Below are 15,084 nucleotides of genomic sequence, written 5' to 3'. Positions count from 1 at the left end.
AATTGTGGTCGTAAATTGAGAACTCCCTGCATCATGTTCAGACGATGGATGTAAACCATGCATACATATCCCATCACCTTCGTGTCTCCATTTGTTCTGCACATAGTCTTCTCTTCTTCTTTTTCTTTCTCTCCAACCCTCATCCTCCACGTTCAACTTAATTCTTGCAGACATAATGTCAAGGTTCCAGGTAACATCCGAACTAAATCAGAGTCCAAGTCAAAGTACTCTTCAAAGTTCCAATTTATTTCCAGAGCCATCCTGGCACCTACACTGGGAAACCTGAATCTGAGTTTCCCACCCAGTTGAAAATTCACATCCTTTGTCCCCCACCCACAAACCTGTCACGTTGTCCACTCAGATTGTGCCAGCATGGCAAGTCCTTCCTCCGCTTCCACCCAGGTGGGTGGGCATAGGATGGCCTTGAACCACTCGAAAGAATGCTTTGTGGCTGCATCGGTTCCCTCATATATTATTTTTCTCTTTCTTTCCCTCTTTCTGAGCAGCCATTGCTCTCCTGAAGGACAAGGAACCTGGCTCTTTCCTCATTCGGGACAGTAACTCCTTCCAGGGGGCCTATGGCTTGGCTTTGAAAGTGATAACACCTCCACCCAACAGCATCAACCATTCCACCAAAGGTAAGGGTGGGGGAACCGCTCTTCAGCATCCCTCCCCATCTCCAAAAATGGAATACCTCCATTGCTTAGAGCTAAGCAGTCTGTAGCCATCCGGATATCTAGGCAAGTTACACCTTCTGATATCGCTCAATGTAGGCTTACCTAGCTGGTGTTGCCTGAAGAAACTTCTGAAGCCAAGCTTACTACCTTCCAGGAACTATGGAACTATGTCCTTGGAACTATGTGATTACCATTCTTCACAAATGATCAGCCCTCTTAGTAGTTTATTGTCAGCTACACCCATGGAGAAGCTAGCTTGGAGAAGTGCATTTGACAACTTTAAAAGCACATTCTATCATGCTTATCCTTATCCATTTATCCTCTGTAACCAAGATGAAAGCAACCTGGAATTCAGGAGATACTTCCTAACAGTGAGAACAATTACTGTATTTTTTGAAGTGTAAGATGCACCTTAATTTTTTGGGAGGAAAATAGGGAAAAGAATCTGCTTACCAGGTATTCATCTGCCTAGCATCCTTAGTCTGGTCAGCTTCAGCACATTACTTTATCCCCTGGTTAGGGCTTTAAAAAAACCTTAATCGGAGGGAGTAACAATGAAAGAGCTTGCAAGCCCCAAGTCTGCAGAGAGAGGTGGCATACAAATCTTATTATTATTATTATTATTATTATTATTATTATTATTATTATTATTATTATTATTAAGCCAGTAAGAGCTGGGAAATTCATTAGCACCTGGTTAGGGCTGGAAAGAAACATTTAGAGCAAGTTAGGGCAATAACCCCCCCCCCGCAAAGACTTAGGGTTTGGAAAACATTCTTGGCAGAGAGAAACAATGAAAGAGCTTGCAAGAGGGTAAGAGCTGGGGACATCATTAGCACCTGGTTAGGGCTGGAAAGAAACATTTGGAGCAAGTTAGAGCAATGAAAAAAAACCCTGCAAAGACTTAAGGCTTGGAAAACATTCTTCGCAAAGAATAACAATGAAAGAAACTGCAAGGTAAGAGCTGGGAAAATCGTCAGCACCTAGTTAGGGCTGGGGGGGAAAGCTTTGAAAAAAGCTACATTCAGAGTATAAGACACACCTGGATTTTAAGCCTCTTTTAGGGAGGAAAAAGATGCATCTTATACTCCGAAAAATATGGTAACCAGTGGAACCTCTTGCCACCAGACATTGTAGGACTTAATCACTGATGCCTGAAATGGGTGAAAAGGTCTCCTGCTTGAGCAGTCGGTTGGATTAGACGCCCAAGGCCCCTTCCAGCTCTGTTCTGATTCTCTGCATAAAGTGCCCTGCCAGTATCGGGAGGAACTCCATTTCAACTTCTTCTCTGGGAGAAAGGCTAGATAGGAAACATCTGGAGAAAGAGAGCAACCTTCACTAACTGATGCTATTTTCTATTTCAGGAGACCCTGCAGAGCAGCTGGTACGCCACTTCTTGATCGAGACAGGACCCAAAGGGGTAAAGATCAAAGGTTGCAACAATGAGCCCTATTTTGGTAAGTAACACTGGGACTGGACCTTAAATGGAAAAATATTATAGCACGAGGGTTGTGCAGGATCAGACTTAATTTCCAATGTCCATTCAGATTTACGGTACGAGCAATCTGTGTGTGTGCTTACCTTGGCAACTTCCTGTCTTGGAAGGGAGGGAAGAGTGGGGAGGAAAATAGGGGGTGTCAGAGGGGTTGTTTCACCCATTTTTGGTTTAATGCCACCCTCCAGTGGCATCAGCCCCACCCAGTTATAATCAAGGCTAGCCAATGATTAAGATAGCATAGCTGCCACGGAAGCCCCTTCTAAGCGAATGAGTGACACTTTGGGGAAACTCCTTAACAAATGAGAATCCTTAGCGTAGAAAACCTGTCAGCAGTCAGGGTTAAAAATGCTGTGTTGAGGAATTGATGGTTAGGAAGACAGTATTGGAGACAAACCCTTGACTCAGCATGGTTTTGTTGTCGTTGTTCTTCTTACAGGCAGCCTGCCTGCATTGGTCTCGCAGCACTCCATCACCCCCCTCTCGTTGCCTTGCCAACTCCGCATCCCAAGCAAAGGTAGGCGAGTGGGAAGTTGCTCAGAACCCAGAGACTGGAAATAGAGATCTGGGAAGATTAAATTGGTGAAGATAAATGCTCAACCAGGGGTGTCAAACTCAAGATCCATGGGCCAGATCTGGCCTGTGATGTCATCAAATGTGGCCCACGGAAGTCTCCTGGAAAATGTAAAGGGCGGGCCTGTGTCACTTTGGCCCAGTCTACCCTATGCGAAGAGGAAACATACCAGCAATTTGGGGAGTGGCGTTAAGCTAAATTCAGTTACAATACCAGAATTTAAACATGCCTGCAATAAACATATATCACAGAAACATAGAAGACTGACGGCAGAAAAAGACCTCAGGGTCCATCTAGTCTGCCCTTATACTATTTTCTGTATTTTATCTTAGGATGGATATATGTTTATCCCAGACATGTTTAAATTCAGTTACTGTGAATTTACCAACCACGTCTGCTGGAAGTTTGTTCCAAGGATCTACTACTCTTTCAGTAAAATAATATTTTCTCATGTTGCTTCTGATCTTTCCCCCAACTAACTTCAGATTGTGTCCCCTTGTTCTTGTGTTCACTTTCCTATTAAAAACACTTCCCTCCTGAACCTTATTTAACCCTTTAACATATTTAAATGTTTCGATCATGTCCCCCCTTTCCCTTCTGTCCTCCAGGCTATACAGATTGAGTTCATTAAGTCTTTCCTGATACATTTTATGCTTAAGACCTTCCACCATTCTTGTAGCCCCTCTTTGGACCCGTTCAATATCCATCCTAAGATAAAATACAGGAAATAATATAAGGGCAGACTAGGTGGACTATGAGGTCTTTTTCTGCCGTCAGTCTTCTATGTTTCTATGTTTCTAAGCTGGCCACACCCACTCAATTGGCCACATCTGTCTGGACCCCCAAGGTCAATCACAGCCCTGATGCGGCCCTCAATGAAATTGAGTTTGACACCCCTGTGCTAAACAAAGAAATTCCCTGTGTCAGAGATCGGCTTCCCCCTTCAAGATCCAACACAGTAGTCCCCAAGATGGCACTGGGACATCTATGTGCCTGCAGCCTCTCGCCTTGATGCCCCCAAGTTCTTTCCTGTATCTCCCTTGTAGTGTCCGTTACACCAAAGGGGCTTTTAATTTTTTAAAAAAGGGAATGTGGCCTTTTGCAAAGGGAAAGGCCAGCCGCCAACATATTTATTTCCAGGAATGCCTCTGAGCAATTAATAGGCCCCCACAAGTATTCTTAGAAAATAAAATGATGGATGGACGGGCCTTGTGCAATGTTTACAAGTGTTCCTATTTACACAGAAAAAGAATAAATGTAAACAGGGGTTGTAAGAAGTCCAGTGTGGATGCCTGAGATAAAATGGCAAATAATTTCCAGGAAAATTGATGTTTTGTAAATTGGTTATATCCATATAAGGACAATTTTGTATGAAGCAAACCTCCACAGTCACCTTGCAGGATAACTCACTGCATCTAATTCCTATATAATAATATATATTATTTTATATACATATACATATATACTATATATATATAAATATAAAATAGGTACATGTATATCTATATTTATACATTCTACTATTGACCTCACCCCATTCCTAAGAGGTCTGTGAGGGGCCTGCATAAGCGCACCAGTGTGCCTACCGTCTCTCCAAATGTTCCCTTTTATTTGTATCCATCATATGTATTCAAATAATGTTATACCTATGTATATTATCAAATACATACTTGGCTGACTGACTGCTGACTGACTGACTGACTAAATAAAGTGTCCATATCCTTCCCAAAATTGGGGACTCCCTGTTATAGTGAGAATGAATGAGCCATGACACTAAGGACAACTGCCCAGCCAGCATAGTTTTTTTCACTTCTTGCTTTCCATAGTAAACTTGTTTAGTGACTTAGAGGCTACACCAACAGGCTGATATGGGCAACATGTGGTACTCTGGATCCTGGTGCAGGGCAAATGTTGCTACTCCCAGCCTACATAGTGAATGATGAACGGGATTGCCATTTTAGGAAAAGCTGGGGAGTTCCAGGTTGCTTACTTTGGAGCAGAGCAACTTTTATCACGGAAACCTCATCCAGAAGAAGTCAAGCAAGCCTGCTTTTTGCCAGGGTACATGTCCAATTGCCTGGCAAATGATGATCTCCACAGATAGGAAAGTAGTGGGCAGATCAGTGTTTTTCAAACTTGGCAGCTTTTAAGACATGTGGACTTCAACTCGCAGCGTGTTAGGAGTTGGAGTCCACATACCTTACAGTTTCCGAGTTTGAAAAAACATGCTGTTTTTATCATTGTTGTTAGCCGCCCCGAGTCTACGGAGAGGGGCGGCATATAAATCCAAATAATAATAATAATAATAATTATTATTATTATTATTATTATTATTATTATTATTATTATTTTTTGACTCCTGCTTTTCAGATCTCACTGAAGAAAGACCAGAGCTGGCTGTTCCCACCAATATGAGCACTGCTGCTGACCTGCTGAAACAGGGAGCAGGTAAGCGCTGCCGGGGAGGGTGGGAGAGGAGCAAAGGGTAAGTGGCTCAATATAGACAGCGGGGCTAAAAATAAGAACAGTGTAACAGGAATCAAGTTATTCAGACTAAATTAGGAAAGCAATTGTAGGCAGGCGGTGGTGTTAATTTACCTTGTTTCCCTGAAAATGAGACAGCGTCTTATATTAATTTTTGCTCCCAAAGATGTGCTACGTCTTAGTTTCAGCGGATGTCTTATTTTTTTTTTCAATGAAGAAGAAGAATTCAGATTTATTGCTGAACAACAAAAAAAGAACATTTACAGTAGTTGTCATCACAAACCAGCATCACCAGACCAACTGTGAATCCTATCAAGAATTTCTTACTACTACCGTACCATTATTTCCATGTACCACAATTATACTTTCTTCAGATATATGTTATATATGTTCTGTTCGGGAATGCTGCAAAACGAAACGTCTCCTATGTCTCACTTTCGGGGGATGCCTTATATTAGGCAATTCTACGAAACCTCTCCTATGTCTTATTTTCAGGGGTGACTTATTTTGGGGGAAACAGGGTACCTCATCTATTTATTTGGTTCCTAACATAACTCTGGAATTTTAAGTTCATAATTAAGGCTATGCCAAATTCAAGAAAAGCTCCATTCTGTCATGGAAGTGGATCAAGCAAATGTATTTTCCAATTATCCTGCTGATAGAAATCACAAAAGGATGCTCAGCACTGAACAAAATTTAGTCTCCCGCTGGTGGGAAATCTGCTCCAACTCTACCAGGGTAATCCCAGCTGAGGCAGCTGTTAAAGATGGGAAGAGATGCCAGAGCCACTTTAATATGTATAGATGGCAAGCCTTATAGCTATAAGAGGACAATTGCCAATGGGGTCATTGGGGAGTCCTAAACGCTCCGTGTAAGAGCTATAAAATCAAAGTGGGATGCAGTTATTTATTTATTTTATTTATTTATTTATTTTGTCCAATACACAATGAGGGTTTTAGTGGGTATATATCTATATACACATAGTAAAATACAAGATGATGGTTATAGAGGAGATACTCATAGTAAAATATATCTAAGAAATAATAGAAAAGAAGATATAGGAATAAAACATATAGAATAGAATAGAATAGAATAGAATTTTTATTGGCCAAGTGTGATTGGACACACAAGGAATTTGTCTTGGTGCATATGCTCTCAGCGTACATAAAATAAAATATACATTTGTCAAGAATCATGTGGTACAACACTTAATGATTGTCATAGGGGTCAAATAAGCAATGAAGAAGCAATATTAATAAAAATCCTAGGATATAAGCAACAAGTTACAGTCATACAGTCAACATGGGAGGAAATGGGTGAAAGGAATGATGAGAAAAACTAGTAGAATAGAAGTGCAGATTTAGTAGAAAGTCTGACAGTGTTGAGGGAATTATTTGTTTAGTAGAGTGATGGCGTTCGGAAAAAAACTGTTCTTGTGTCTAGTTGTCTTTGTGTGCAGTGCTCTGTAGCGACGTTTTGAGGGTAGGAGTTGAAACAATTTGTGTCCAGGATGTGAGGGTTCAGTAAATATTTTCCCCGCCCTCTTTTTGACTCGTGCAGTATACAGGTCCTCAATGGAAGGCAGGTTGGCAGCAATTGTTTTTTCTGCAGTTCTGATTCTCCTCTGAAGTCTGTGTCGATCCTGTTGGGATGCAGCACCAAACCAGACAGTTATAGAGGTGCAGATGCAAGAATAGAAGAAGAGATATAGGAATAGAAGAAAGGTATAGGAGATATAGAAGAGCAATAGGACAGGGGACGGAAGGCACTCTAGTGCACTTGTACTCGCCCCTTACTGACTTCTTAGGAATCTGGATAGGTCAACCGTAGATAATCTAAGGGTAAAGTGTTGGGAGAAGGCCCTTTTTCTCTGACTGCTCATTTTTCCTGTAGGCACACACCCCTCTCTGAAGGACTCTGCCCCCCCCTCAACAAGCAAACATCTGATTCAGAGTTAATTTTCAGAAATTAAATAGGGAGTCTTAAGAGTCTACAGGATGCTTCTAGAAAAATGCTAGAAAAAACCATGCCCGTTGAATTTTGCCCCTTCTTGAAAGAGCTTTCCTCGTGGGGAAGAAGGGAAGAAATGGAACTGGCTATGAATGACACCTGTTCTGACTCTTCCATAGAATTCTCTGACTACTCAGACTCAAAATCTCAGGTGGATATACAGGTAGTCCTTGACTTATGGCCGCAATTGATGCCCAGGATTTATAGTGCTCGGTGAGAAATTTGCCAACTGAGTTGTGCCCCATTTTACGACTTCTCTTGCTGCATTGGTTAAGCAAATCACTGCAGTTGTTAAATCAGTAACATGGTTGTTAAGTGAATCTGGTTTCCCCATCGATTTTGCTTCTCAGAAGATCTTAAAATATGATTCCCATGATCCTGGGACATTGCAAGTAAAGTATTATAAATATGAACCAGTTAAGTATCTGAATGGAAATCTCCTGACCATGAGGATACTTCAACGATCATAAGTGTGAAAAATGACCATAAGTTGCTTTTTTCCCAGTGTCGTTGTAACTTCCAATGGTCACCGAGACAACTGTTGTAAGTCGAGGACTTCCTGTAATCTAAGTGCATAGGAGCTTGGACAACTGGAGATCCCTTGTGGGGGGGAATCAGTAATAGAAACATAGAAACATAGAAGACTGACGGCAGAAAAAGACCTCATGATCCATCTAGTCTGCCCTTATACTATTTCCTGTATTTTATCTTAGGATGGATATAAATTTATCCCAGGCATGTTTAAATTCAGCTACTGTGGATTTACAAACCATGTCTGCTGGAAGTTTGTTCCAAGCATCTACTACTCTTTCAGTAAAATAATATTTTCTCATGTTGCTTCTGATCTTCCCCCCAACTGACCTCAGATTGGGCCCCCTTGTTCTTGTGTTCACTTTTCTATGAAAAACACTTCCCTCCTAAACCTTATTTAACCCTTTAACATATGTAAATGTGTCGATCATGTCCCCCCTTTTCCTTCTGTCCTCCAGACTATACAGATTGAGTCCATTAAGTCTTTCCTGATACGTTTTATGCTTAAGACCTTCCACCATTTTTGTAGCCCGTCTTTGGACCCGTTCAATAATCATTCTTGGTTCCGGTTGTCAGGCATCTGAATGTAAATCACGTGCCCATTCTGGAACTGGTTGAACTGGTCTGTTTCTTCCTTGCTCTCTTCCCCATTGCAGCCTGCAGCGTGCTTTACCTGAGCTCTGTGGAAACGGAGTCCCTGACAGGGCCACAGGCTGTGGCGAAGGCGACCACCATTATCCTGGCTGCAAACCCCCGTCCTTCGGCCAGTACTGTTCATTTCAAGGTGTCGGCCCAAGGCATCACACTCACAGACAACCAGAGGAAGTAAGTTTGCCTGTCTCTGCTCCCAGGCACCATGGGAGCCTTCCTTTCAGTGGCTCTCAGCCTTTCTAATGCCGCAACCCCTTAATACAGTTCCTCATGTTGTGGTGACCCCCAACCATAAGTCTAGCGCCAACTCCCAACAGAGCTTTAAACTGATTGGCAGGAAGGTCAGAGGAACACCCCCACTGTAAACGCCTGATTGGTCAGATGGTAAAAATATGTTCCAAGCTGCCAAAATAGAAGCTTTAGTTCCTAACACCATGGGAAATTTGTCTTTTCCCATGGTCTTAGGCAACCTCTGTGAAACTGTCATTCGACACCCCCCAAAGAGGTCCCAACCCCCAGGTTAGGAACCACTGCTTTATGCAGCTGCTGGCTCTTTCCTCTTCCATTATGAGTCCTTCAAGATACACCAGGACAGGAAACGGATACAAGGAATAATAAAACTCTCCTTTCTTGATATCGAGTCTTGGAAGCCTGACATTTCCCGTTCCCTTCCCCTTGTACCAGAAATAATTAATTAACGTGGACCATTTTATGGCTCTTTCTCTTACTTTGTTTTCCCGGCTTGAGCCCACGTTTTGCTAACAAGCACTACCACACTGATGATGCCTCCTAGTTAAGGTAATGAAATGTCTTCAAAGAAACAAGCAGGCTTAGAGAGAGAGCACTCTTAAATTGTTTGGATATTATTATTATTATTATTATTATTATTATTATTATTATTAATTGGATTTGTATGCCGCCCCTCTCCGCAGACTCGGGGCGGCTAACAACAGTGGTAAAACAACATGAACAATCCAATTAATAAAAACAACTAAAAAACCCTTATTATAAAAAACCAAACATACACACAAACATACCATGCATAACTTGTAATAGAATAGGGGGAAAGGATAACTTAACTCCCCCATGCCTGGCGACAAAGGTGGGTCTTAAGTAATTTGCGAAAGACAAGGAGGGTGGGGGCCGTTCTAATCTCTGGGGGGAGTTGGTTCCAGAGGGCCAGGGCCGCCACAGAGAAGGCTCTTCCCCTAGGGCCCGCCAAACGACATTGTTTGATCGACGGGACCCGGAGAAGGCCAACTCTGTGGGACCTTATCGGCCGCTGGGATTCGTGCGGTAGAAGGCGGTTCCGGATGTATTCTGGCCCAATGCCATGTAGGTCTTTAAAGGTCATTACCAACACTTTGAATTGTGACCGGAAACCGATCAGCAGACAGTGCAGGCCGCGGAGTGTTGCCTCCTCCTTCTCTTCCTTCTCTCCATTGTTGGCTTCTATAGGCCTATGGATGAAGCTGTGGGGGCAGGTCTTCCCGTATATTCAGGAAAGTTTCTTTCTTCCCATAGGCTGTTTTTCCGGCGTCATTATCCAGTCAACAGTGTTACCTTCTGCAGCACGGATCCTCAAGACCGCAGGTAACCGACAGTCTTGATTCTTGTGTAGCTGCTTTTGTCCATGGAAATCCATGTCAGCCTGGACACGAGGGAATCTAGGTTTAGCGGCACAGCATGTACACTATATGCAGAAAGAGCCAGGTTTAATCTTATGCCACCCAAGGAAGATGCCTTGCAGAATTGCTAGCAGTCACAGTAGGCAATAAATAGCAAATCTGTTTGAGCGATGGCTTGATTAATGCATTTTGCATCCAGTGTCTATCCTATATTTCTACTCAATCCAGAGCATGATACCATGGTCTTTTGAGACTGAAGGATGCCAATGCAATGCAAATACTGCGACGGTGAACAGGACTTGGTTTATGAGTCCAAGATGTGTGTGGTAGCTTCTTCAGCTGTGAAGTTGCCTGTGTGAATTACTCCTGGCCTTTAGAAGATAATGTTTGCAAACCACGGGTTTTTAATAAGCAACTACAGGATCCATATTTCCATTTTGGAGACTATTGGAGAAGTTCTATAAGTTGGTCTGATCTACATTTCATTTCTACAACCAACTTTTCTTATTTCCTCTATTGCACATTGTAAGAAAGGCATGCAGTGTTTTATAGTGTAAGGATCCTTGGATGAAAAGGGGCTAGCTTGTGTGATCCTTGTCAGTAATACTTTTTTCTTCATATGGAGAGCTATGTTGTTGAACATGACTTGCTATTAGCTCATTGTAGTTAGGGCATTACTTCTACTTTTCAACTTACTTGAAAAGTATGGTGCATTATTTGGTAAAGTATGGTGCATTATTTGGTAAAAAGAACTTTGCTTTGATTCCCCTCCCCCCCCATTTCCTATATTTGCTGTGATGACTGTTCCAAAAAACGCAATGCTTAGTTGTGCTGCTTCAGTGCCATTAACAAACTCTGGAGTAATATTATACCTTGATGGCAAGAAGAGTTTTGCAAACACAACTTGCATGTCTAATTTTTAAATAAAATTTTAAATATTATGAAGTATATACCGTACTTCAGTGGTGGGTTGCTACCGGTTCGCACCGGTTCAGGCAAACCTGTAGCAGTGGCAGGAGGCTCCACCCATCCATCTACCCATCCGGACATCATCACAAATGATCACATTATTATTATTATGTCAATACAACACAGCAAACGAGATCACTATGCTGGATTTCGTATTTCATCACCAGTCGGGCGCTTCCCAAGCATGTGATGTAGCGGCGAATTATGTGTGCGGATCCCAGTAAAGCGGCCTTTTGCAATTGACAGATGGAGATTTTGTCAATTCCGATGGTTTTCAAATGTCCGCTGAGATCCTTTGGCACTGCGCCCAGCGTGCTAAGTACCACTGGGACCACTTTCACTGGCTTATGCCAGAGTCGTTGCAGCTCGATTTTTAGATCTCCGTATAATAATAATAATAATAATAATAATAATAATAATAATAATAATAATAATAATAATAATATTAGAAACATAGAAGTCTGACGGCAGAAAAAGACCTCATGGTCCATCTAGTCTGCCCTTATACTATTTTCTGTATTTTATCTTAGGATGGATATATGTTTATCCCAGGCATGTTTAAATTCAGTTACAGTTCAGTTATTAGATTTGTATGCCGCCCCTCTCCGTAGACTTGGGGTGGCTCACAATATGGAGATGCATACTTCCTTTTTCATAAGTGTGTGAAGCTCAAGCTATTCAATTCTCAATTCCTTGAAATTTCAGTAGGTGGAGATAGTTCAACCAGGAAATGTATTTAACTCAAGAGAGATACTTAAACCACGACTGGAGAGGGCATAGCTTTTTAGCTAATGTTGGCTGAAATTGAAGGATGTTGGGATCCCCACAACACATCCCCATTTCTGATTAACTTCTGTTGTTTTAATTAGAGGAGTATCAATTTTCTTCCTTTTTATACAAAGTACTCTACCTTTCTGTGAAGCACCACTTCTTCTAGGACGTGTTTTGCGAGTCTGCTTTATTTATTTATTTGTTTATTTATTCGATTTTTATGCCGCCCTTCTTCTTAGACTCAGGGCGGCTTACAACATGTTAGCAATAGCACTTTTGAACAGAGCCAGCCTATTGCCCCCACAATCCGGGTCTTGCTTTAGAGGCAACTGATTGGAGAAGAGTATTTTCTTAACCTGACTCTATGTTTAATTCTAGGTGGGCCACCATGGATGGCACCACAGCCAAGTAAGTAATGGAAAAACCACAAGTCATTAAAATAATATGATAACAAGATTAAGCAAAGCTGTAATTTAACATTCAGCTATACAATAACATGTTGATACACAGTATAATGGCCTTTTTGATATGGACGACTTTGCTTGGATCAGAGTTTAGTTTGAAAGATCCCCATTTGTGACACCGTTCTAAGTACAGTATTCCCTCGATTTTTGCGGGATCGAACTTCGCGAATAGCCTATACCATGGTTTTCAAAAAAATATTAATTAAAAAATTCTTCGTGGTTTGTTTCCTATACCACGGTTTTTCCCACCCAATGACGTCATATGTCATCACCAAAATAATTTTTGCAAATAAATAACAAAAATAATAATTATTATTAATAAATAATTATGTTTATAAATATCAGGATCACTAAGTGTCTTATTCAATGGTGAGTACCAATAATAATGGTGAGTAAATGGTTAAGGGAATGGGAAATGGTAATTTAAGGGTTTAAAGTGTTAAGGGATGGCTTGCGATACTGTCCATAGCCAAAAATGGTGTATTTACTTCCGCATCTCTACTTCGTGGAAATTCGACTTTCGCGGGTGGTCTCGGAACGCATCCCCCGCGGAAATCGAGGGAACACTGTATTAGATTCTATCCTTGTATGGTGACAATATTGAGTTTGCTTTCACAACTGCTGACCAAAACCCAGATGTTTATACTTCACACAAACACTAATGATTATTATTGTTACTATTTAAATCCCTTTGTCTCTTCTTTTGATTAATGACAACTTTTTTCCTAGAAACCATATCCCAAGTATCTATTTTTTTTCTTTTTTCCCCCAGTGTCCCTAATTTGTTCTTGCAGCTGTTCAAAAATTGCGATATCTCCCATATTTCCTGGTATTACACTTAAAAAACACATTTGCGATTTCAGTTCAAGTTTTATATTTAGGATATTTCCGAATATTTTGATCCAATATTTGTGAGGGTGTTATTTCCATAACCACCATGTGATAAAATGTTCCTTCATTGTGGTTTTTCATACTTCCCATTTTCCTCTCCTCGAGTTAAAACTATGTCTTACTACATTGGGTGAACAGGAACTAAAATACAGTGTTCCCTCGATTTTCACGGGGGATGCGTTCCGAGACCGCCCGCAAAAGTTGCATTTCCGCGAACTAGAGATGCGGAAGTAAATACACCATTTTTGGCTATGGACAGTATCGCAAGCCTTCCCTTAACACTTTAAACCCCTAAATTACCATTTCCCATTCCCTTAACAACCATTTACTCACCATTATTACTGGTACTCACCATTGAATAAGACACAGTGATCCTGATATTCATAAACATAATTATTAATAATATTTTTTGTGTTATTTATTTGCAAAATTATTAGTATGACATCATCGGGCAGGAAAAACCGTGGTATAGAAAAAAACCTGCAAAGTATTTTTTAATTAATATTTTTTTAAAAACAGGGTATAGGCTATTCGCAAAGTTCAAACCCGCGAAAATCGAGGGAACACTGTAATCCCATGGGAACAGAGCAACACTTCTATAAGTGGCAAAATCCTATATCACTTCCTTCTATATCAAAATCCTTCTATATATCATTTCTATAAGCCACCCTGAGTCCACAGAGTGGGGCGGTATATAAGTCCAATGAATGAATGAATGAATGAATGAATGAATGAATCCATCCATCCATCCATCCATCCATCCATCCATCCATCCATCCATCCATCCATCCATCCATCCATCCATCCACTGGAATTCACTGCTTTTGTCAAAACGATGAAAGCAATGTTACAATATTGTGCTACAAAGTCAAATCCCCTTTGAAACTGTGATAATCAGAATAGTAACTCTAGAGCTGATATTACTATTATGCTGCTACTGATGCCAGTCTGATACCTTCCCTCCTCTTCCTCTGCTGTAAAACACAGAGAGACAGAAATAGAGCGCAGTACTGCAGGCTAATTCTGCTGACTGCCCAGCTGCCACCAGTTTGGCAGTTCGATCCTGACCTGCTCAAGGTTGACTCAGCCTTTCCTCCTTCTGAGGTGGATAAAGTGAAGACCCAGATTATTGAGGCCAAGATGCTGACTCTGTAAACCGCTTAGAGAGGACTGTAAAAGCACTATGAAGTGTTGTGTACATATATATAGAATATAGAATTCTTTATTGGCCAAGTGTGTTTGGACACATAAGGAATTTGTCATTGGTGCATATGCTCTCAGCATACATAAAAGAAAAAGATACATTTGTCAAGAATCATGTGGTACAACACTTAATGATTGTCATAGGGGTCAAATACCTGCGAGACCACCTTCTGCCGCACGAATCCCAGCGACCGGTTAGGTCCCACAGAGTCGGCCTTCTCCGGGTCCCGTCGACTAAACAATGTCGTCTGGCGGGACCCAGGGGAAGAGCCTTCTCTGTGGTGGCTCTGACCATCTGAAACTAGCTCCCCCCAGAGATCAGGATTGCCCCCACCCTCCTTGCCTTTCATAAACGTCTTAAAACGCACCTCTGCCATCAGGCATGGGGGAATTGAAACATCTCCCCATTGCCCATGTAGTTTTTGTGTATGATTCGATTGTGTGTTGTTTTTTTATATATTGGGGTTTCTGTTTTGGGGACTTTTTAACCTAAAACTATAATTTAGATTGCTAAATATTAGATTTGTTACTATGTACTGTTTTTACGATTGTTGTGAGCCGCCCCGAGTCTACGGAGAGGGGCGGCATATAAATCCAATAAATCTAATCTAATCTAAATAAGCAATAAAGAAACGTTAATAAAAAAATTAGGATGCAAGCAACAGGTTACAGTCCTAAGTGGGAGGAAATGTAAGTCTGCTATTGCTATTACAGCCTGGTCCTTGATCAGCATAGG

General features: G+C 41.3%; 1 protein-coding gene across 8 annotated transcripts in view; it reads left to right on the top strand.

Moving 5' to 3' along the window:
• The window catches only part of TNS2 (tensin 2), a 193,235-nt gene that overhangs the window by 174,419 nt on the left and 3,732 nt on the right, over positions 1-15,084 (top strand). For 7 of the 8 annotated variants that reach the window (XM_070740984.1, XM_070740988.1, XM_070740985.1 and 4 more), the window contains 7 exons: positions 507-638; positions 2,042-2,134; positions 2,612-2,689; positions 5,117-5,194; positions 8,428-8,596; positions 9,947-10,015; positions 12,169-12,198. In XM_070740984.1, coding sequence (XP_070597085.1) covers positions 507-638; positions 2,042-2,134; positions 2,612-2,689; positions 5,117-5,194; positions 8,428-8,596; positions 9,947-10,015; positions 12,169-12,198 — 649 coding nt within the window. The remainder of the gene's footprint in view (positions 1-506; positions 639-2,041; positions 2,135-2,611; positions 2,690-5,116; positions 5,195-8,427; positions 8,597-9,946; positions 10,016-12,168; positions 12,199-15,084) is intronic. The other variant, XM_070740986.1, reaches the window with a different exon arrangement.

The sequence above is a fragment of the Erythrolamprus reginae genome, chromosome 2, assembly GCF_031021105.1.
Source record: "Erythrolamprus reginae isolate rEryReg1 chromosome 2, rEryReg1.hap1, whole genome shotgun sequence".
NCBI classification, from domain to species: Eukaryota; Metazoa; Chordata; class Lepidosauria; order Squamata; family Dipsadidae; genus Erythrolamprus; species Erythrolamprus reginae.
The sequence above is the reverse complement of the archived record's forward strand: the minus strand, read 5'-3'. Positions and strand labels throughout refer to the sequence as shown.